The sequence below is a fragment of the Rhea pennata genome, chromosome Z, assembly GCF_028389875.1.
Source record: "Rhea pennata isolate bPtePen1 chromosome Z, bPtePen1.pri, whole genome shotgun sequence".
In the NCBI taxonomy this organism is placed as follows: domain Eukaryota; kingdom Metazoa; phylum Chordata; class Aves; order Rheiformes; family Rheidae; genus Rhea; species Rhea pennata.
In genome coordinates, this window is record NC_084702.1 from 59,683,419 (window position 1) to 59,707,526 (window position 24,108).

Sequence of the window (24,108 nt, forward strand, 5' to 3'; positions counted from 1 at the left end):
GATTGTAACTTTTATTATCTCTGTCACCATAAACTCCAGGTACAAGTGCAGTAACTTGAGTTCTAATACTATTACTAGAGTCATTTAATATAAAATCTAACTTATTAACACTAAGAGACAGAAATTAATAAGTATTATCAATGGTTCTAAGTCTTTGCTGAAAACAGAGTTGATCAACTAATAAGAATAAACAGTTATATGTTTTGTAAGTAAAAAAAGTTTGCTTCTCACTACATGGAATCTCAACCAGGGCTACACGCAAACAGATTTGTCATTTATACCCCAAATAACTTGAAATTGTGGATTTTAACAATTAATGGAAAAATGATTAAACCTGAGGGATATTATCAAGAGTATTAATGTTATTAGCTACTCAGATAAAGGTTTAAATTATTCATGTGGAAAGCACACCATATTATAGAACACCATTCATCCCCCATGTCCTCCCCCAACCCCGCCAAAGGGCAAAAAAAAAAAAAAAAAAAAAAGTATCTAAGTTGAGCAACTTGAATGTGTTCAGAAAAGCTTTTGGGGAAGTGCACATGAATATTTAATATTTTTGGAAAATCACGATCCAGTAATAAGATACTAACAAAATACAAACTGGAATTGCAACTATTACTATTTAGAAGGAAAAAAAAAAAAAAAAGACAATTTATGGTAGAAACCATAGTATACACATATCGCTTTAATTTTCACAGATTCTGGTATGTAATTTCAATTCAAAACATTTTATGCCCACATTCCTCAGAAACATGAGATAAAAACATTACTTATAAAACTAAAGTACAAATTGAAGGTAAATTATCCAGATAAGAATATAGTCACAAAAGTTAAACGTACTTTTATACAGTAATTCAAATTAATATTGTACTTAAGGACTGACATTATTTCACTCAAAAATTTCAGAGTGACTTAGAAAACGTACCATAAATGCAATAATCAATCATTTTACTATGCCAAAAATCTTATTGATCAGAGTAAATATTCTGCAGTAATTTAAACTCTATTTTAACAACAGACTTCCAGTCACATTTACCCCAAACCTTAATCTAAACTGTTCTTGTTAGAAACAATGATGACACTTGTGAGAACTAAAGATGAATTAAAAATGAAAAATTTAGAAAGGAAATTTAGAAAGGAAATGATATTCAGTAGGCCCAACTTAATTACCGTAAAATGATACTGGACTGAAAACAGCGCAGAAGCCTAACTACTAAGGGAAAGGACCAAACAACTTTGTTATTTAAAATTCAGCTGGTGGGAAGGAATCAGGAGAGGATGCTGCTGTACATGTACAGCTGTAAAGGTAGTGTCCTGAGAAAGGTCTTGTACAGAGGCTGCTTTTGGAAAGGCTGCCTGTACACCTGTGGAAGAACAATGCCGGAAAGGGGAAAAGAGCACTTCCAACAAAAGATAACAGAGAGAGAAGAAGCAAAGAAAAAGTTAATTAACCACTAAACTGCTCTCAGCAAAAGAGAGCTGAGCTCCCCTGTTGACCCAAGCAAAAGAAAAAAAGAAACCTTGATAAGACAGCTGAATACCTATGTTGATTTATACTGACATCTAACTCAAAGCTGATCACCAAGATAATACCATAATCTATGTCTAAATACTGCTTATGCTTTGATTAGAAATTGCATATTTCAGCCCAAAGGGAAAATGGTCTTAAAAAGGCAACTATTTGTTAGGATTCTTCCAAAGAACAAGAGAAAAATCTATTACTGACTTGACAACAAAAAAATCACAGGTGGGCTTGCAGACAACTCAGTGAAGACCTGTACTCAAAAATGGCCAAGATATTAAGTGTTAAAATAGAATGGAGAATAAAATGAAATATGCCTTTTTATTAAGACAGTGTAGTAGCTATAACCTCAGGGGAAAAAAAATAGGAATAATTAACTTAAGAGCATTCATCTTTGCCATCTGAAAGACCTCCAATCAAATTTTCCTCAGCTCATAAAATCAGTCATTTTATTTTGTTTCGTTATTATCAAGCAACCTGCTAAATATTATTACCTACCAACTGTTACTATCAGAACTTAATACAGCAATCTTTCAGGCAAAAAATGAATTTTATTTCTTTTTCACATAATATTGCTAATTATAAAAGATTTCACAAGAAGAACGTGATAAAGAACATACTTTATTGGTTCTACACCATTTTAAAAACACCTATTTTTGCTCTATAATGTTTTAAGGCATGTGAAATATTAAAAATATAGCAAATTATATTATTTATAGAAATTTTATTATATTAAATTATATTGACTGTCTAGGCACAAAGAGCAGATGCGATGAATAAATAAAATGTCTTTGAACATACTGGGGTCATCCTTCACTAAAGTACCACTTTAAGATGCACTGCTCATATTCAGAAGAAATGGATTCTACAACAGAAACAAAACCTCAAAATGTCTCTTCGCATGCTACTCAACTCTGTTGAAACAAATGAAGGAAATGGAGCATGAACATTTAGCAATTAAAAAGTACATGGCTATACCACTGTTAAATCTGTCCCGCTATGTTACAAAAAAATCACATGTGCAGCTAAACAACTGAGAGTACTCTAATGCTTTGAAATGGTATCTTGCCCACAATACAGCGCTAACAATTCACTGTATAATAAGGATTACACATTCTCACCTTCCATCATGCTAACTGCATTTTCACGGGTCATCTACGCATCCTTTTTTCCAGGTGACTAGACAAACGCGCACACAAACTTCACCTAAAAATACACTGACTCTTGCCAAGTAGCAGCAGGATGAAATATACCACAGCAACAATCCAGCCTTTGTCCCAGGCTAACACTCTACCTATTAACATGCTTTGATGCTTAGCCAAGAAAAATCTCAGTGCTGGGATTCTGGGTTTTGTGCCCAAACAATCTGGGTTTGTGCTTAATATACTATAGTCTGCTTTTAAGTTACTGCCAATCATTAACTCTACAAAGACTACATCTAGGGTTTTTTCTTTAAAATGAATGCCATATAGGTAAAGAATACAGAAAAATCTACATTATTTTCAAAAGAATAAATGAATCATGCAATCCTTGTGTCTTATTCAGAAAAATAAAGTATTTCTAAAGCCAATTCGGAAGTAATCTTTCCTTCCTGTATGTCAGTTACAGATTTCTGGAATACTGGATTTCTTGAACAAAATATAAAAAGGAAGAGGAAAAGGAACACACTAGCTACTTAAACTTACAGACAACTTAAGAATCATTTCTTTCTTATCAAAAGAAATCATTCCTTCAATTTTCTGAAGTATTTAAGAGAAGACCTTATCAGTTAAAAAAGTAACTAATTAACTTTTATCCCTTCCTCTTAAAAAACAAACAAACAAAAAAAAAAACTTACATTTACCTAAATCAAATATTTTGCTTTCCATAATGAGTATTAGTCCCTTATTCTTTGGCAAAATGGCAGCATTTAAAACAAACAATAATAATGTGTACTTTAAAGTGTTGGTATTATGATGTTATTTACCACAAAGATGAGAAAAATTCTAATAACCAAATGACTTGCTAAAATATATAACATGGATCAATACAAGACATATCATTTAAGGTTCTAATTACCCTGAGACTCATTTAGTCCCTGACTCAGAGTCTCTAAGAATGATCTCTACGTATTTTATGCAGCTTGGTTTGGGCAGAAGGTCATGCTCATTTTCTGTACATTTAAACTAACTTAAAAGCTCCTCATTTCTGACAACTTGCTTCTGGCCTGGCTTTGTAGCCGACTTGCTTTTTTACTGAGGCTGTATCAGATATCCATTTTACAGGGAAATCATAAGCAACTATAAAAGTCTGATTGAAGCAAAAATGACAAGAAAAAGTGGCTATGGGGAAAGAAAAGGAAGGCAATAGCCTCTCAAGACAGTCTCTTAAAAAAAAAAAAAAAAAAAAAAAAAAAAAAAAAAAAAAAGTTACTGAATCCCAAGAGTAAAGTCTTCCTCTGTCATTTTAACCAAAACACTCCTTCCCCTCCTTTGTCTCATACCACACAATGATTGTCAGATTCCAACCCAAAGTAATTTCAGTGGTTCTCAGGCTTGTTTCTATGAACTTTACTTAAATGAATAATTCCATTGGAATCACTGAGTCATATAAGCACTTGCGGGACTGAGCAACTTCCATATGACTGTGGATAAACATCAATTTATAAATTAGCAATTTGATTTCAAACCCATATTGAATTTATATGCCATGATAGATCACTCAAAGCATACTAAACATACACAATTTAATGCGGAAGTACATCAAAACAAAACATCTGACATTTAAGCAGGTATGACAGTGAGGTATTACATGGCCTATAGGCAAGTCTGTATATGGTATCATTACACAACTAGGATACTGATACTGGAATAAAAAATTCGGAAACAGGTTTCCCATCTTTTAGACAATCTTGAAACAGAACAAAGCCTCCCTCTTTCTCTTATATCTAAAGGGAATCTTGGTGCTTGTGATTTGCTAGTTTAACATTAGCCATAGTCAAGATCAAACAAAGAATCATAAAAATATCTAACATTCCTTTTCTGGGAATCTAGTTTAAAGACACCTTTACATGTAGACATTAAAAAAAAATAGTTTATAGATTACACAGATTAACTGTGTGTAAAGTTTATACGTTTTAAGTTATTTTTCAAAAGGCAGAAGTTTAAGACTGCTATTACATTTGTATCAAACACACACTCAACCCCTGAATGGGAAGGGACCTGCACTAACTTAGAAGAACATATCAAAATAAATTTCCAAATCAGGTTTCTCCACATAAGTCGCATTAATTCATTCCCATAATTTTATGATACCTAGCCAATGAATTGCTGCCAACTTTTGTCTGTCCTGTTCCTCAGTGCCACATGGGGACTTTCCTCTCTTCTGTCAGGTAGCTCCAGCTCACACATACCTGCTTACCATAACTGCGGCAATAAAGCACAACAGACACGTCCTCTCAGGTAACCCAGACTTAAAGTATTTAGGATTCAAAAGAGCTCCACTTGCAAGGTGATAGGAGTCATAAGTTAACTAGAACAAAGCACTTGCTGTGTAAACTAGGTATCAGGCTGTCTAATAACATTCCACAGGCCTTTACCTATCATATACGTAGAACTTTATATCTTTCTGACATACTCTCTAAATTCTCTAAAGACAGTGACCCACTTAAAGCACATCACAACTCTGAGTTCAATTGAGTTTGGGTATGCGTGGAAGGACTGTTGGGGGGAAAAAGCCTCTACATTTATGAAGCAAAAACAGGAAAATATTTTGTGATCCTGAGGTTAATTTAACATGTAGTAACTGCTTTGTGTACTCTAATGCTATAAATCCAGTTCGTCATTAATGGAATAATTAAATCACTCCTTCCCAAGCAGTTGCATCAAAACCTTCATCTCTTTATCTGGGCAGAGTTGTGTCCAGATTTCCATGAAGTCTTCCCCTAGTGGAGGAACATCATCCTAATGTATAATGAAAACATATATGCCACCTGAGTAATATGGAAATTGCATCTCCACTGTCCTTGCCATGTCTTTACAGCCAGGTTGACATACTTGAATTAGTACTATCATGAGAATTCATGTGATGATCAAGTAGTTATCCTTGAAAGGAAAACTGCCACCTAATTTAGCTAGAGTGTTCATAATCTACTGTATCTACAGCAAATAACAAACCTAATGAAATTCAGGTTGGACATAGGTTGATCAAGATATAGAAAACAGGAAGACTGAACAGGAAGACTGAAACACTGAGGAGATAGAGCAATACAGCAGTATTTCCCCAGAGTGGAATCTTCATCAATTTAAAGTCAAGGAAAAACTTTGCATCACGATAGATTTTCTTAGCAGAAGCTTCATCCACATGTTTGATATGCCTGACCCTTTCCATTAGAGAGGTACTGCACCTCCAGTGAAATTTTCAAACAGTATTTCAAGCCTAGATTGAAAGAGTAGAATATAGGAATCCTAATATATTAACTTATGAACAAACAGTAAAACACTCAAAACACTTCTGTTTAGTTTCTTTAAAAGCCACAAAAGGTTAGGATTTAAAAGAAATGTTCTGATATTTTGCATTAGCACAGGACTGGCAGAAAGATGTGCTGCTTGTGTGTATAACTGAATTTCAGCATGATGTAAGCCTTTCCATTCTCCAGAAAAACTGGTTAAAATGTTTACAGATTTTGAAACAGTTGTTATATCCTACTCAAGAAAGGAGTTGGGGGATAGAAAAGAAAAATTTCTCTGAATGTTTTGAGGAGTAAAGTAATTTTCTTATCCTGTCTTTGCGGAGCTTATAGGTTCTCCTGTCAAGACAGTATTTTCAGATCTTTCTGTCAATACGTTATTGGACAAGATCACATAAAAGGAAGATTAGAGAACATGAGATTGAACTTCTTTGATTTCTAATGGTAACAATTTTAGTATAAAGGATCCCCCTTTAACACTCTTCAGTCTTTTCCAAGCCACAAGAGTTGTAAGATCAAAAGATGTAGAGGTGGCCCCTCAGTATCTAGCTTCCATTCTAGTGTTACATATTCCAATATTTTATGTATCAGACTCTATTTTAATACATAATATATAGTATATTAACAGATGGGGCTCTGGGGATGTTATTGATACACAGTGGCTAAATACTCAGTAAAATTTCCAATATGTTGTGCCGATTATATTACACCTAAAAATTACAACTCTTAGGGCAACGGGAGAAAGGCTAGAGACCACACAGGAGAGGTTTTATGTTCAGAGTAGTCTTGCACGAGAACACATAATACATCTTAATGCTAGTAAGCATAGAACAGTAAATTAAAAGTATCTAGAAGCTAACTTTTTTGTCACAAAATAGGTTCTCTGTAAAAAAGTGAAAAAAGAACAGACCATAAATTTCTTAAGTAGTGTCCTGCTTTAAACAGACTACACAGAACACAATGAATTCAAATGTAAAGTGTTGTACCTCTATGGTTGCCATTTTATAGCAATACACTACACAGAATACCTACCTAACCTAATAAATACTTTCATCCTGTTACATAATCATTATTATCCAGTCTGTTTTCAAACCAAGACAGATAATGTATTTTGAATATATTCCTCTCCATCTACCAAAGCAGAAATATAGGAGAAGATATCTACTTTCATGTCACTACTCACTTAGTAATTTTTCTACTACAGTCAGTAATTAAACAGTTACTTTTTCATGAAATTAGAATTTTTCAATTTAATCTGTTAAATTGTTTAAAATAGGTTTGGACACTTATTTTAAAAGGATGGAGAGTAAGATGATACATTATAAGAAAGTTCAAATGAAAGAACATAAATTGTAATATTGCTGGTTTATAACCATGCAGCACTCTTATTTTTAAGACTACTCATACAAATGGAGCACAGTGTCACACACTGAATGTCTGTTTTGAAGTATGAACTATTTTGAATAAAATACAAACACTTACAATTAAACTTCCACTGTCAGATGAAATGCAACTCTAACACTTACTTGTATAAATATGTAGACATTTAAAGTTCCAAGAAAATTAAATTCAAAATACCAGGCAGCATAGTAATAGAGATCTAAAACTACTTAAGTATGCAAAAATACAAGTGCATGAGAGAGACTGCAAATGTCAAGGCGATTTCATGCAATAGTCTTTTATAGTAGCACAGTAGTTCTAGAGATATATTTTCATCTGGTTTTAGTCCCATCTGACAATTTTATTCTTTAGTATTATCTGACAGATGTTTTCCATTATTATAAAACCTTGTACTTTGTGGACTTCAGCATAAAAGACCTTTGGACCTGAAGTTAAGAAGGGTCATGATAAAAGGCAATAGATTTGCCTGTATTATAACCAGCTGTAGCTAAAGATATTAGTTTCACTTTGTCCCCCCAAATGAAAAGTGGTAGGTTTAAATATGCTCATTTCTGTGTTTAAATGAAATAGATGTCAACTTCACTGACAATCTCCCCTCCCCCACCCCCTTAACTTGTAGTGGATTAATTACACAAAAAAATACACTTCTTGAATCAGGCTAGTGCAAAATAATCCAGTAATACTTTCCCACAGGAAAAAGCACACTTGTCAAAAACAAAACATTTCAAATGAGCATGTCATTTCTGACATAATGCTATCAGATAGTTTCTTAGTAGAATTCAACATGATTTCCTGCCTGGTTGTTAACTTGGCTAATTCCACAGTCAATCCAAATGACCTCTCTTGATTATATGAAATCAGTGAAACTGGTTTCTCAGTCCTTTCAACCAGGAAAGTCAAACAGCACTGTAGTCTGAAAAGCCAAATAGTCAGGTACCTGTAGGGTGAGGTAATGTTACTGTATAGTCAAAAGCATTTAACAAATTACTACTGTATAACAAATGCTGTGTACAGCAAGATATGAACACAAATCTCTAATTTTATGTAATATTTTCACTCTCTCTTGTTTCCATTCCATTAAATACTGACATTTGTCAAGCTATGACAAACCACAAGTTGCGAAGTCTACCTATGCTGGATCACTGTTTGAACACCACAGACACACTGCACAGTGCAAAAATATTACTGTGTCACTATGAAAATTTGATTTCAAAATGTTTTATGCATGCATCAACAGGATACCTCTGACATTACATACTGCTAGAAAGTCTTATCAAGCATTCCTCAAGCCAACAAAAAATGAAAGGGCTTAGATCATAGATCATAGAATTGGTAAGGTTGGAAGGGACCTCTGGAGATCATCTAGTCTAACCTGCAAACGAGTAGCCCGCAGAGAGATTGAACCTGCAACCTTGGCATTATTAGCACCATGCTCTAACCAACAGAGCTGATGTGAAATGATATATGATAGCAAAAAAGCATATTCAAAACCAGCAGCAAGGTCAATCTACACCTAAGAATTTTCAGAACCGACTGAGAAGCTCATTTGCCTGATTTTCAGAGTGTGCTTGTTTCTTCCTAAATAAGTTTTGAGAGAAATGGAAGTGGCTAATTATACCAATGTTCTAAAAGGATATATATTCTGATCTTGCTGATAACTTACAGGTTAACTAGTCTGAGATTAATTCCAGACAAAACTATATATAGAATGACATCAAATAAACTGATAAAGCAGAGGAAATTTTCATTAAAATGGTTTCATTGCCCTTTATCTTCTGTAATTTTAAGTATGTCTCATAGAGAACTCTACAGATATGGCACAAAGGTAGTCTAACTAGAATGTTTTCAGGTACTGCATTAAAAAGTCAACAACATGAAACAGGCCAAAAGAACATCTTCATTAAGTAAGAATTAGGTAACAGAGTTGCTGATCAAAACAGCTGTCAGTGAAATACTAATTACAGACTGGAAATGTAACTATTCACTCCAGGGAACTCAGTACTAGACCCACTACTACTGAATGACAAAAACAGACACAGAAGCAAATTCTGGTAGAACACCAGAATGGAATTGCCCTATCAAGGTTGCTCAGTGATACGGGCCTGTTAAAACAAGAAAAGCCCAAGACAAGTAATTGCCAAAATCCAGGAAGTAGGAAACAGGATAAATATACAAAATGGGAAACTTGTTCTTAGAGAGCGGTGACTGAAAATAACCTGGAGAGCCCTAGTAATTTAAGAAATCTCAGTAGAATACTGTTAAGAAGGGCTGATGTGATCACTGTATATACAAACATGGAGGTAGAATAGAAAAAAAAAAGTTCTAGCTCTCCGTATATAGCATTAGTAACACTAATAACAGCCTATTGATCAAAGCCCTTTGAAGAATGTTGAAAAATGGAACAAAAAAGCCAGTTATCTTAGGACTTGAAAAAATACCTTATTGTGAAAGATGGAAGGACTTCAATAGGTATAGCTTATCAAAAAGACAGAAAGGACTCAATTAGAATTCAAGTAGTTGATGTAACAGAAAACAGCATGCCACAGTGAACTTCAGAGAAAGGCAGAGGAGAAATACTCATTGCCCAGAACCAAGATAAAATTAAAAACTAGACAGAGAGTTGTTAGGGGTAAGTACCAAGGTATCTAAATCTAAACACTGGAACAAATTAAACTCTCCAGTCAAATGCAGACCAAATTGTACTCTCTTGATATCTACCAATTAGGTCTAAATGCCTTTTCTGAATGACAAACTGTAGTGAAACAGTGAGCTCAATATAGGGGTAACTGGGGGTAACTTAATGGCATGAGATACATAATTTATCCAATGGTCCAATTTGGCTTAAGATGCTATTAACAGAATCTCTGAATTTACTATATAACAATATCAACAGAACTTTAATAATAGTAAAGTTAGTTATTATTCAGGAACTCAAAAGCCAATGTTATTAGCGTACAATTTACATTTCTGATACCAAAGAAACAGCAAGAAAACACGCTGTATTGTTCGACGATGCCTGATCAGTTATTTCCGGTTTAAGAAAATGCAGGGAGTACTAGAAATGTAGTTTATAAACATTATTGCAAAGAAAGAGTATCACAACTCTATATGGAAACAGATAAATTTCCCATTCCAAAGTGTGTAATTGCCTGTAATTACATAGTATTCAGAAGACACTACCACTACTTATGAACAAACAAACAGCGTTCACAAGAAAGTATAAAAGTATCTTTCTGAATGCAGTAGGATGAGACTCTAGATTGAATTTAACAAACATAAGCATAAACAGAATACCAGAATACCTGCAGAGGTGTCTTAAAAATGAAAAAAAAAAAAAAAAAAAAAAAAAACTCAAAAAAATCCACACAACTAAAGAGCTGCTATACTTGTTACTCCAGCCCCCAGCACAGTCCAGGTTTAAACAAATAAATGAATCAGATGATGAAGTATTCAGGTTGCAAGGAACTTCAGAATATCATCTATTCTAGCCTCATGCTCAAAGCACATGACATCCACTGTTCTCCCTTTGTCTACAGATACAGTCATTATACAAAGCAATCAGGTTGGTCAAGTATGATTTACCTTTGCCAAATCCATGCTGACTCTTTCCAATCAACTTTTTCTCCCTTTATGTGCCAGGATTGGCTTTTAAGTGCCACTTCGAGACCTTCTCCATGATTTTCCCAAGGACCAAAGTGAGGCTGACTGGATTATCCTTCTTGCCTTTTCTGAAGATGGGTGCAGCATCTGCAACATCCTGCCATCAAAGAGGAATTCTACAACATTTCAAAGATGACAGACAGCAGCAATGACATCAGTCAGCTCTCTCAGCACCCTCAAACATATCCCATCTGATCCTACAGATTTTCTCACGTAATTCCTCACTCAATCCTCTTCTACTACTAGCAATTCCTCTCTTCCTTGAAGTTTGCCTCTAGGCACAAAAGCCTAGAAGACTTCATTCAGCTGTGGGCCTCTTTTTTTTTTTTTTTTTTTTCCTCCTGTGCTTATTCTTTTACTGTTCATGCAGTGGCAGAAGTTCTTCCAGTTGCCATTGAATTACCTTGCCAATTTCTACTCTAGCTGAGCTTTGGCTTTCCTAACACCCTCTCTGCATGTCCTAACATTTCCACATACCTCCTTTATAGTTTGTCCTCACTCCCATGTCCTTTGCAGGTATCAGTCATGAGTACCTTGTTTAGCTAAGCCAGTCTCTTGACACTTCTCTCCACCCCTGGCTGAGTACTGGAATGGACCATTCTTGTATTTGTAGGAGACTATTCTTAAAGACCTGCCAGGCTACCACCTACCAGTTCCTCAAATAAGACAAGACTATTCTCTTGATATCCAAGATCTGTGCTCTGCTACTTGCCCTCCTCACTTTGCACAGATGACAGCAACACAGAGATAAAGGATTATTGCTGTTCTCCTTAATCCATTATTATTATTATTATTACTTTAAGTGAACTACTGTTAAAATACAGCCACCTGAAATTTGGCAGAATACCTGTTGGAAGACCAAATTATACAAGCCAATTTTTTGAAGATACATTTATCAATAAATACTATCCTTCAGAAAACATAGTTAATAAATGTATTTTAATCAAAGCACTACATTAGACCACAGAAATTTAGGAAAAAAACAATGTAAAATACCAACTCATAGTTAAATTCAAGCAATGGTAACTACTCAAAAAGAAAAGTCAGCATTTCTTCCTCAGTAGTTCAGCTATTCTAGTCCCTTACTTCATATCGCCATTCAATAGTGTATCTGTCATAGGGATGCAAATTAAATTGGGGATGTACAGTGAAAAATGTTAAATATCCCAAAATACTATCTTGATATACCTGTGACATTTAGAAATAATTCATAAATTACTTCAGGAGCTACATAAATGTAATCATCTCAAGGTAACAAAATATGCAATAACTACTTAACACTGGAGAAAAATTATTAAATCTTTATAACTCTAAAGTAAAGAACTTGGGTCAGGCACCAAAGCAAATAATCTCACTTGCTCTAAAATCATTATGAGATCTTTAATGAGAGGAACAGGTGGGGAAAACAATTCTAATCCTGTTTAATATTCTCTTCAGAAAGCTGCCCAGATAAATATAAAAATCTTCAAACCCTTCTAGCCAAGACAGCTTAATAGCTCAATTTCTTACAGTTCAGCTAACAAATTTTTTGAAGTTTGGAATGTCTAGAAATACTTCTATCTATTTCTATGTTTTTATCATTAATCAACGCATTTATGCAGTAAATTCCTTATTTGTACTTTATTTGCACACTGCATGTCTTGATTACAAGGAGCAGTGAAAATTAAAAAAATGCTGGTAGCTACAAACGTGCAGCACCCGAGCGCCACCTACAGGATGAAAACAAATGTTAAAGGAGTATTTTTTAATTAGTAGGCTAGAAGATTGTTCACTTTGAAGCATTCAGCTGATCATCTCCAGCCACTGACATTCTACAAAGTGGACATAATGCTGTTGAATTCGATTCCTATTATAATGATGGCAAACGCTTCCTTTATCTACATATATTTCTTCACTTAACCATCTGTTTATACTTTCAAATTTAGTTTTAACATTTCCAAAAGCAACAGACATGTGGAATTTCTCTAACAACTTGCCAGAGTAAGTGGGAAATTCTTTTTCTCCTGAGGTTTCCTATCTAATACGAAATTGGAAAGCCTCTCAAATTATTTTTTAAAAACAAACACAAAAGGTTCAAACGCATACTGGGATCACTAAAACTAACTCCACCATTCTGAGCTCTCCACGTATGATAGCATTTAGAAGAACTGGTGCCTGGGATCTCAGTACCACGAATTTGAGAAGGTGTCTATTGTTTCCATACTGTTTCTCTGAAACAGATGTGCAAACCTGACTTCCCAAATGGATTTTGTATTAAAAGAAACAAAAGATACAAATGAATACAGATTTGTTGAAAGAGTTATCCTTATTAAAAAGACATTACTTTGAAAAAATATTATTAAAAATTCAATTATCCTATTTGCAGATTTAAATTTCTGATGAGGTGAACAATTTTGATAGATATCAGATGTTCCTTGGCCCTCTGACATGTTACTCAACATTCTCCTTCAAACTATGCCTAGTGGATCCAACTTTTGTTTGATATTCACACCTCCTACATCTTTGTCTGCTCTGATCAACACCATTTGGATCACAGTGGGTGGTAAAGTCCCCTGAGAATATTATCAATCACCTCCAGTGTACTTACAAAACAGATCACTATTTTAGATAATGAAATGGTCTGCAAATAGTGGGCTGCTTAATCTTATTTTATCTCATCAGACTTTAAAGTTAATACCTATTCAGATCAAACAAGGCTATGTCTTTGATTTTCATGTCAGAGGATGTCAGACTATCATCTGGAAAGTAACAGATTCCAGAAGCTGATGTTACTTGTGATACTAAGTGGTGGCTCAGAGGGCTATAGCTCCCAACTGCTAAAACTGGATCTAATAAATAAAGCCCTCTTCTGAGGTAAAACAGCCCATAACTCTACTGCTACTGTTCTGTAAGACTGAAATAACCACAAACATACAACACGCACCTTTAGATGAACAACCAACAGCTTATGGAACATCTACACAAATGTCTATGAAAATGTGAGAAATATCACGCAAGCTTGGACATAAAATATCTCACATATTCCAAAGCATATGCTCAGATTTGTGTCCCCTTCATGCCGCAAACTTGCTGTTACACCTTAACAAGTTTGGTTCTGGTAGCCATCCATGAAAAACCCCAGTGGACAGTTACACAGACGGTTGAGCAGACCATTGGACAGATGGGTATTAAGTACATACAGAGTCAAATGTCCTATTCTAAAGATTTTGTTCGGCTTCCCTATACTTGAGGATACTGTTTAAGAAAAAAAAACCAAAACTTTCCATGGAGAATTTTTTCATTTCTGTGTTTTTCCCCTTCAGTCTGATAGCTATCTAACATCGATCTTTCTCCAAAGTCCACCATACAAGAACCTAAACTAGATCATTCATAATTGTTCACAAATTTGAAAGACTGACACACTTTTATTCAGACTTGTGTCCATGATCAAGGACAGAACATGGACCCTAAAAAGGTTCTATTTTTTCTATATAGGTCAGTATTATGTATAGGACAGTATTATGTATAATACTTAATACTATGTTATGTGCAGAGTGCAGGATTAATCTATCACTGAAGGCATAGTATTGCAAAGCAGGAACTATTTCTTCCTGCAATCAGAAAACTGCTTCAGCACAATGTTCCAGCAAGATCTGAGACAGAAAACTACCTGATGTATCCTTGCCCCACACGCTGACATGATCATTTTTACTGACACAAAATAATTTTTAATGCAGTTTATTACAGGGCTTTTCCATAGATTTTGATCCTAGGACTAAAAATCAGCTTTTAAGATCTAAGTTACCCATAACCCTCCTTGATTTCAGTATACTTTGCTGTGCACAGCTGGTTCACAGGAGAGACAGCACAGCCACCAACTTCCAAAGCAGCAACATAGCACAATATCAAAAGATGGTAGAAAGGAAAACAGTGGATAGATTTTAAAGGATGTCTTGCATATATCTTCTGAAACAACACCTGGTTATATCTAGCATAGCCATCAAGACAGAGGTGATTCAAATTATGAGGAGACCAAGTATCTTCCCTCTGATTAATATATTTTACTCACCAGATGTCTCCAGGCTCTTCAAATCCACAAAAAAAAAAGCAGGACCTTTTAAATTTCATATCATGCAACTCAGCTGCACTTACAGGGAAAAAAAGAATGAGTAACAGAAAGCCAGTGCTCAGGAAACTGAGTTTTATACTCATGTACATAACACTACAAAATTCTATGAAGAGATTAGATTTACATACAGGCCCAGAAGTAATGAGTTACCAGTTCACGGATCTGGCTACATATATCTTGCTGACTTCATACAAATAAAATAAAATAAGGTTGGTTCCATTCAGAGCAGACTGCTATGGGAGAGAGTCTAAGATAGCCAGAGCATACCCAGAATTTACTATGTGCAAAGTCTGAATAATTTTATCAAGCAATTACTTATGACCACTGCACAAAACTGAAGTACGAGTTCTAAATTACTTTTTCGATGCTTCCTCCCCAACAGCCAAGCAAATTTCACTGAATAAGTAAATTCACATGTTAAGTTTCATAACTGCAAAGACTACTAACTGTTCAGTAACTTCTGGGGTCCACTTTTATTAAAATATTGAGAAATAATTCATAGTAAATTTGACATCAGCCCACTACCCATCAAACACATACATGTAGGATGTTTTTATGCTAATATGAATATTGTCAGGAATAAATTACTGAACCAGCACTGGAAGCAAGACTGTCTAACACAAGATTCCAAGGAGGCTGATTAACTCACTGGAAATTGAGAGCTAATCAGTACAAAGCTTCACTAAGGCTGGCATAGCTATACTGCATGGCTGGAACCTAAGCTGTTATCCCTGTAAAGAACTGTATAATGCTACAGAAACAGAATAATTTGTCTAAAGCCAGTTTAATTAGCTCAATATAGTGTTACACTGTTAAATATGGACATACATCAACCCTCCAAGAACAGTCCTTCGCTAGTTTTTGAACGCTATGTATCAGTTGCAGTGTTGAGTAACTGGTATGCTGTTAAGAATGATTGCTGTGTTAAACAAGACTTTCACAGGTGACTAGGAAGCCTTTACTTTCTGAAAGACTGAATGATAGATGAACATATGTTCCTTATCTAAAGAATTTGCAAAACTCAGAATTACAGTTGTATAAAAAGACGAAATAAAGAATGATATATACCGTTCAAACCCTACATACTTTTCATAGGGAGAATAAAAAGTCCCATAAAAGTTAATCAGTAATCTTTCAGATAGTATAACAAAAATGTAACTTACCTCTAAATTTAAACTGCTAAATGAAACAAAGAAATGGAAAAGTAATAGACACTTTCATCTGGGGGGTGGGCGGGGGTAGAATAATTTTAGTGTAATACTATTACTGCAGTAAACTACATGATAGAAGTGAATAGAAAATCTTCCTGTAAACAAGGTGAAATAAAAAAAAAAAGATACTTACCTACGACTAGTTGTTTTCTTTTCTGCCTTAGTTTCCTCCTCTTGAAGTGGCAATTTAACAGTTTCATTTGTATCGATTTTCAACTTCTTCGCAATGCGTTCTTTCATTTGAAATCTCTCATTGCTAGCGACTTCACCTTCTACACTATCAGTATCTTCATTATGTTCATCTTCCTCCTTCATTGATTTAAAATTAGAAAATTGCTGGTTTAGCTTTTTTTTAACTACAGAATTTTGAATATGAAAACTTTTCCTTACAAAGATTAACTTTCAAAAAATGTTAAGTTCTTTTTTAACTGACTTAAAACAAATTTTTCAAAAAAAATCTCCTTATTTGCTTTAGAGGAAACACACAAATTAGAAACATAGTAGTATTTTTTTCATACATAAATTACATCTTTTTTGTATCACTGAGACAACTCCATAAGAAACCCTCCTAGGTCTTAGACCAAATAACAATGCTGTACCCATCTGATCATTGTTTCCGGGTGCTATTTTTGATCAAGGCAATACATAAAATACTTCTTTAATTTTCCATTAAAAAATAAGTCCTCACTACAAATATCCTACTACAGGACTATTATACAATCATGATGCGATAGAAAAGGTTTCCTTGTCAGTCTCTGGGAGGGAATTTACAAATGCCACATTGTTTGAAAGAGGTGGTGAGAACCTGTTAAAAATGTATATATATATATATATATATTGCTACAGAGATGCTATGTTTCCCAGCCTGACAAAGGAAGGCAGAAGAGGATAAAACCACCTCAGTTCAAAGATGATTGGGAGGGACAAATAAATTATTCCTCTCAGCAACACAGCGACAACCTGACTGGACCAAAGGATCTAAGCTTGACTCCTGCTCATCAAAGCTTCCCTGAAGAAGGAAGTCTGCATGAATCTTCCTGGATGGAAAGAGGCAAACTCAGACAAAAATCAGATTGCCAGCACTTTGTATTTATTTTGGGGTGGTGCTAATTAGCCAAAGAGACAGCATAAAATGCTAAGTGATGGCAATCTTAACCCCATGCAAAGATGTGACGGTCATAGAAATGGTACTCAAGAGGACCGTAAAAAACTCCAGGAGAGCCAGGATGTCAAGACATGGAAAGCAACACTCTGAAGAGAATATACACATTTTGGTGTGACTTACAGGTGGGAGGAGAATCATGATGTCCATGTCCATATGTATGAAAAGAAAAAAATATGAAAAAAAAAAGCAGCAAGCAGCACAGCTTGGGAAGGGAAGAAAAAAAAATAAATCAAGAGCTGGATTTCAGATATCGATTTTGAGTCATTGTTTAGGAATCTTCAGAGTACCAGGCTTAGATATTAATTTATACAACAGAGGGCTATTTGAATATCTGAAAAATGACCAGCTAAATGTATTTCTCAGAAGGATTCTCAGAACCCTTCCAACATATAAATACTCCTGTACAGCAAGAATTACAAAGCAGGAAGTACAAGAACCTAAACTCAAAACTACGTTTTGTGGCTAGAAATACAATACACAGAAAACAGACTGGAAACTGACAGTTTTCATTTCTGCAAGATAATGGGACAGGTTGGGTCCTTCCTCTGGTTCCACAGGGCATGAATTAACAGTACAGTACCCATGCATCGCAGATAGATAAGGAAGAGAGAATCCTTTCCAGCATTCACTTGGGGGAATGGGGGTTGTACTCCCAGCCAAAAAATACATCCCTGTCCTCTCAACAGCAACTCAATGGGCTATCCCCCAAGACCTATGGCCTTGGGGGGCCACATACTTCAGCTAGCAATTTTGTTCTGCACAATATATGACAATCTCTTGGTAACTAAAATAGTATCCACATTTGGTTGTTTGTCCACTGTATTACTACTTGCTTATTCACACATTTCGTGTTTGTCAGGGGTGAGAGTCTCCCTCAATACTATTTTTAGTGAGAAGTACTCGCTGAAAATTTCTTTTCCTTGGAGAAATCTTTCCAACAGGGTTTTCACTCATACAAAAGTTCCCCCTCAAAACCTAGAGTTTCATTACTATTTATGACAAATTTCATTAAGAGGGTTTTTTTATTATAATTTTTTCCCCTAAAACATGGAACATGTTTTCCTAAACTTTTTTCTTTTTTTAATCATGGAAGCAGTACTTAGAAAAGTAGCATTTGTTTCCCCTAAGATGATTTAATTCATACACAAGAAAAAATAAAGATTTATTTATTTTAGAAAAAGTTACTGACCTCACTTGAGCCTCTTTCTTCACCTGCTACTTCACTAGAAGAAAAAAAATAACCATAACTACTTTGAAGTACTAGAGAAAGATCAGAGTAATATTTAAAACAAGCAAAAACACACCAAAAAACAGTACTTGAATTAAAAATTCTATTCAGTTACCTACTTGAAATTTCAGTCAATGCAGTCATATATAACATGCTCACCTTCAGCCTAAGAGTATCAGTTAGTAATATTTTATATCATTTCTAACTACAAGTGTTTAAAAATCACAGGATAAAACATTAGGAAAACTCTATGCTGTCATATAGTAGATAAATTCTGTTATTAAGCATAGCTTGAGCTACCCAGACAAAACAGTGTCTCTGTAAGATAAAATATTACTATTATTATTATTATTACGATAATTATTTAACCTTAAACCAAGTATCTTGGTTCAAGAAAGTATGACTGAGCATGTAGATACAAGATTATGGGGCAGTCATGGAAATTAATTTGGATAAAAACGTAGACAAACAAGCGTTATGACAGTGTATATGTGCAATATCTTACAAGAGTAAGTACCAAAAAAATAAGTAACAGTAAGATACTCACATCAGACAAAATACACAACAAATGAGCATACCATCATGGTTTTTTGACTATGCTCGGTTTTTGGTTTTTGACTAGCATTAGTATGCTAACATACTAATGTTAACCTATCTACCATTAGTTGTCACAAACTAATAATAAAGACCCTTGAGGATTTTTCTATCACAAGAAAATAAAAAAAAATAAAAAGTTACGGTAGAGAAACAAAGAAAGGAACATTGAAAGAGTCCCAGAAGCCAAGGCTTTGAGATATACTCTAATCCATCAATAAATAGCCAAAGCCACCGAAGAAATAATAAATTTGCTGGAACCAATAATGGCATTAATTTATTTTAGAAAATGAATCCAGAAAACTGTCCTGTTTCTTAGTAGAAGATTATAATAAAAAAAAAAATCTTTAAGAAAGTATTAAAGAAAGATTTTGGAGGCATCAGGTTTATGATTCTGATGACTACTGACCAAATGATTAGATGCTTTAATAAAATGTAAAATAAATAGATGCCTGGAAATAATGATCTAACTGGGATTTATAATATGGCTTCTGTAAAAGGAACTGCCTTTCCAACTTCTAAGAGTTTTCTGAAGGGCCTAAATGTGGGTCATCAGCTTGATATATTATATTTGGACCTGCACAGAGTGTCTAATCAAAAATTTTCAAGGAAACTAAGCATCCCCTGGGTGATGGGAATGAAAAAACAATGAATCCTTGCAATGCAGGGAGATCACTAGTGGTGCTCCACAGGAGTCTGTGCTGTGCCTTGGGCTGGTCAAACTCATTAACAAAGAGAGTAAGCAGCCAGGTTGCTGTGTTTCTTGATAGTATGAAGTTACTTAGGATAGAAAGAACAAGAGAAGACCGAACAATTGCAGGACTTGAGTGACAAGTCAGCAAAATGGCAGGTGAAATTTGAAGTGGATAACAGTGAAATTATGCACATGTGGAAAAAGGATCCCACATACAGAACAAAGAGCTCTGAACCGACCACCACCAATCATGAATAAATTCTTGGAGTTTACAGGATACTTTCTAACAAACTCTCTCATTTTAGTACTCAACAGTGATTAAAAGAGCAAATTAGAAGCTCAAGGGAGGTTTAATTAAGAAGGAAACAGAACAAAACAGACTATGTTTATGCAAGTCCATAAATCTATGATTAACCCATACCTTTAATACATAGTGTAGATCTCAAAAAACAAGGATATTTTAGAACAGAAAAGGGTTCACAGAGGAGCAGAAGTAATAATCAAAGTTACAGAACAACTTCTATATGAGGAAAAGTTGAGTAGGCTTTAGCAGTTCAGGCTGGAAAAGAATGGCTTAAGAAGGGACAATGGAAGAGGCAGATGGACAGGGACTGACTGCTCACTGTCTCTTCCAACAGAAGAATTAGAAGTTACCAGAGGCTAGCAACAGACAGGTTCAGAAAAAAAAAAAAAAAAAAAAAAAAAAGGAGGTACTTCTTCCTGCAACAGACAGTACACCCATGGAACTTCTTACAGAAGGATGCTGTAAATACAAAAAACATGACATGGGTTCAAGAGGAGACTGAGTGAGTACTTTGAAGAGAGATCTAGATTATTAAACATACATACTACATATATCAAACTAACAGTCCCCTTAGATGAACATAGTTGGAGGCTGGGAGACTAGTCAAGGAAGCATCATGTCTTCCCCGCTCTTATTCCTCCTCAGGCATCCACTAATGGCCACTATCTATGACAGCCTAACGGTTTAGAGGGGCATTCAGTCCCCAGCACGGTCATTCTCACTTTCTCAGAGAGTGACTGACAAACAATGAGTACACATGATACTAATCAGATCTAACATTCTGAAAGTAAATCTGGTTTGGAAATTGAAAATTATGTATTAACCTTTTGACAGCAGGAACTGAGCTTAGGTGGGGATCATCCTTCAGTAGGTCATGACTACTTTTACTTTTTCCCTTCATGCTCTGTTTAAAAAAAAAGAAGAAGAAGAAAAAAAGGTGTTATAAACATCAGTGTTTTAGAGAGTGGATAGTGAAAAGAGGTAATGGTAAGAAAAAGATAAATTATTTTCACTATTTTTAGCCTAAACTGTGAGCACAAACACTTCTAATAGCAGAGGAACAGAGAAAGCTCTTTTTTTTCTTATGTCACTGTTTCCAGAAAGAAGAGTATCAAGTTGATTCTATAGATTTACACCTCTTTCAGGAATAACAATACAGATAATTCTAAGATGGAGGAGGAGGGAAAGAAGGAGACTGTCCTATTATCACAGTCATTAAACATCATAAAGATACCAGGTCCAACATGTATCTACCTGAGCAAATGAAGAGGTAAGACCTGACTTTCCAATGTGGTATACAGTAACTCAGTAATAACTTGTTCAAAAGTAGTACTTATCACTGGATGGGACATAATTGCACTTAAAGATATGTTCTACTTAGGCATTTTTAAACCAAAAAGCAAGTATTTGGTGTGAAAGGGAAGAACAAAGCAACAGAATGAGATCCAATACTAAAACACAGACACGTGTGTCAAGAAAAGAAGGGCAACAGTGTGTTGTTAAGGTAAACAAGTACAGTTAATCTGAACGGGTAAGTCAAAACAAGAAACAACATTAGTTAAAACCATTGTGAAAAACTCCTGATATAGCTCTAACTGATGATATCTCACTATACCATTATGCCTCATTGCATTCACTGCTTTCTTTCTTATTTTACCATAAATCCCTAGGGCTGAAGACTACCTTTCAGTTATGTTGGTACAGGATCAAGAACAATGTTGTCTGATTGCGAACCAAAGCAGCTAGTACCTGAACCATATATTTAAGCTAAAAAGCATACAGCCTTAGAGAAATCACTTAGATAGCAGCAGAAATGAGGATGACAACTTGCCAAAGCAGTTTATTTAACCAATCTTATTTGAGTGGCAAAGTCAGGTTAGGAAACGTTAGAGCAAAGACTATCTAAGCAACCCTAGCTATGTGAACCTGGACAATTCATACTTGTGTAACATTTAATTATACGTTAATGCACTATTTTCCCATACTATCACTAACTTATTCAGGGCACAAGATAGATACGTAAGAAAATGGGGTTAAGAATACACTGACAATTAATAATTTGACATACATCAAATTTCGAGCATTTAATGCAACTATCACATCCCACTCCTGTAATTAAGGAGGTGAAGGAAAAATATAATACATACCACCTCAATGAATTCTAAACACTAGAAATAGCTCCAAACTATTAAGCATAAAACATTATGTTTAAGGAAATATAAAAATTATCATGTAGTAACTGAAGTCACATCCAAAGTCAGAGAAGTTAAAAACTTCTGCTTACCTACATGTCAAAATAGTAGAATTGTGAAAACTAAAGTAATTCAGTAATTCCTGATATTAATACTTAAAGCTCAGAAACTAATGAACAAGACTAAAAACTTTAAAGCTTTTTACAACATGTGAAACAGTTAATTTTAAGCTGAAAAGAAAAAAAGGAAGGATTAAGTACATTACCTGACTAACTCTATTAACTTCTTCTTCCTCTTCTTCAGCTTCTTCTCCAAAGGAAAGCAGGTTAAAATTTCTTTAAAAGAAAACACATTTTCTATAAACTCTTTAAACACAATTTTATCAATAATCCAATCCAATAAACTTTAAACATTACTTTTACATTGTATATTATTTTTTTCTTCTAAATGTACCTACTTCAGATTATGACAAGTTATTTGCAATAAAATATCATTATCTAGACAGTATTTAGATGTTTCTATCCTCTTCCAAGAGGGAACAATCAGTATAGGCAAGCATCACTTAGAAAGTGTGAAAGTGTTAAGAGGGAATATAATGAAATCTGCCCTCGTTGAATCTTGCCGTGCCTGACAGTGCAGAACGTTTTTTTTTTGGTTTTTGCTTTTTTCAATACAGCAACATTCAAGTACAAATACAACAGTACAGTTCAGAAAGGCATCAAATGCACATGTATTTACATAATGTAACTAATAACAATAATGATCTTTAAGTTCTTTCAAAATTTTTTAACTGTTAGATATACTTATGCAACATAGATATAGTATATATTTCCTAATACTTTTCATTATATGTTTTTAACCACCAAATTTAATTCACAAGAACTGAAATTTCTCATGTTAAATGCCTGCCTTTTGCCAAGCATTTTAGTGGGAGAGAAGGGGCAGCTGATAAAGTAAATTCAAAATCTCAAACAGCTGATCTATGATCAAGTTACAAGTATCCCGTAAGTTCTGTATCACCTTAGTCACAAAAGAATGATTGCATATTCCTGTCCACAGGAAAATGGCTTAAGCTACTGCATTTTACCTCCCTCTGCAGTAAACCATACATAATAATTATCGTGGGTCAGCTGATGCACAGTAACTGTTTCAGTTAAAGAAACTAGATTTTTCTGATCTCTGAAGAGACAGAGAAGGAGGTTGTTTTGCTAACATTAGAAAACATTCTTGTGCACTGGTTAAAACCTTACGTTTCAAAAGTAGAAAGAGAAAATAAGTAAGCTATAAAGTTGAAAAAAAATTAGCCACTGCTTATATTTACTTTGTGCCTTTTGATTTGGACTTCTTAGTTTCTTCTTCTTGTTTATCCTTCTTCAGCTTTCTATTTGCTCTTGGAACGATGTCCTCAAATGGATTAAACAAAACCTATTAAAAAATTAGTATTTTAGACATATCTTTAACAGGTACTGTGTTGTAATTAAATGGTTGAATATTTTAAATCAGCATATACAAAGACATGTATATCGTAGTTATAAACAAACATGCAAGTTTTCACATTAGAATGCAGCTGTCTGAAAAC

General features: G+C 34.5%; 1 protein-coding gene across 1 annotated transcript in view; it reads right to left on the reverse strand.

The window, feature by feature from the left end:
• CWC27 (CWC27 spliceosome associated cyclophilin) overlaps positions 1-24,108 on the reverse strand; it is a 108,497-nt gene that overhangs the window by 78,546 nt on the left and 5,843 nt on the right. Inside the window, exons 6-10 of the mRNA XM_062599272.1 lie at positions 23,851-23,954; positions 22,795-22,864; positions 21,162-21,241; positions 18,707-18,740; positions 16,486-16,661 (exon numbers count right to left, since the gene is read on the reverse strand). Of these exons, the coding sequence (XP_062455256.1) occupies positions 16,486-16,661; positions 18,707-18,740; positions 21,162-21,241; positions 22,795-22,864; positions 23,851-23,954 (464 nt within the window). The remainder of the gene's footprint in view (positions 1-16,485; positions 16,662-18,706; positions 18,741-21,161; positions 21,242-22,794; positions 22,865-23,850; positions 23,955-24,108) is intronic.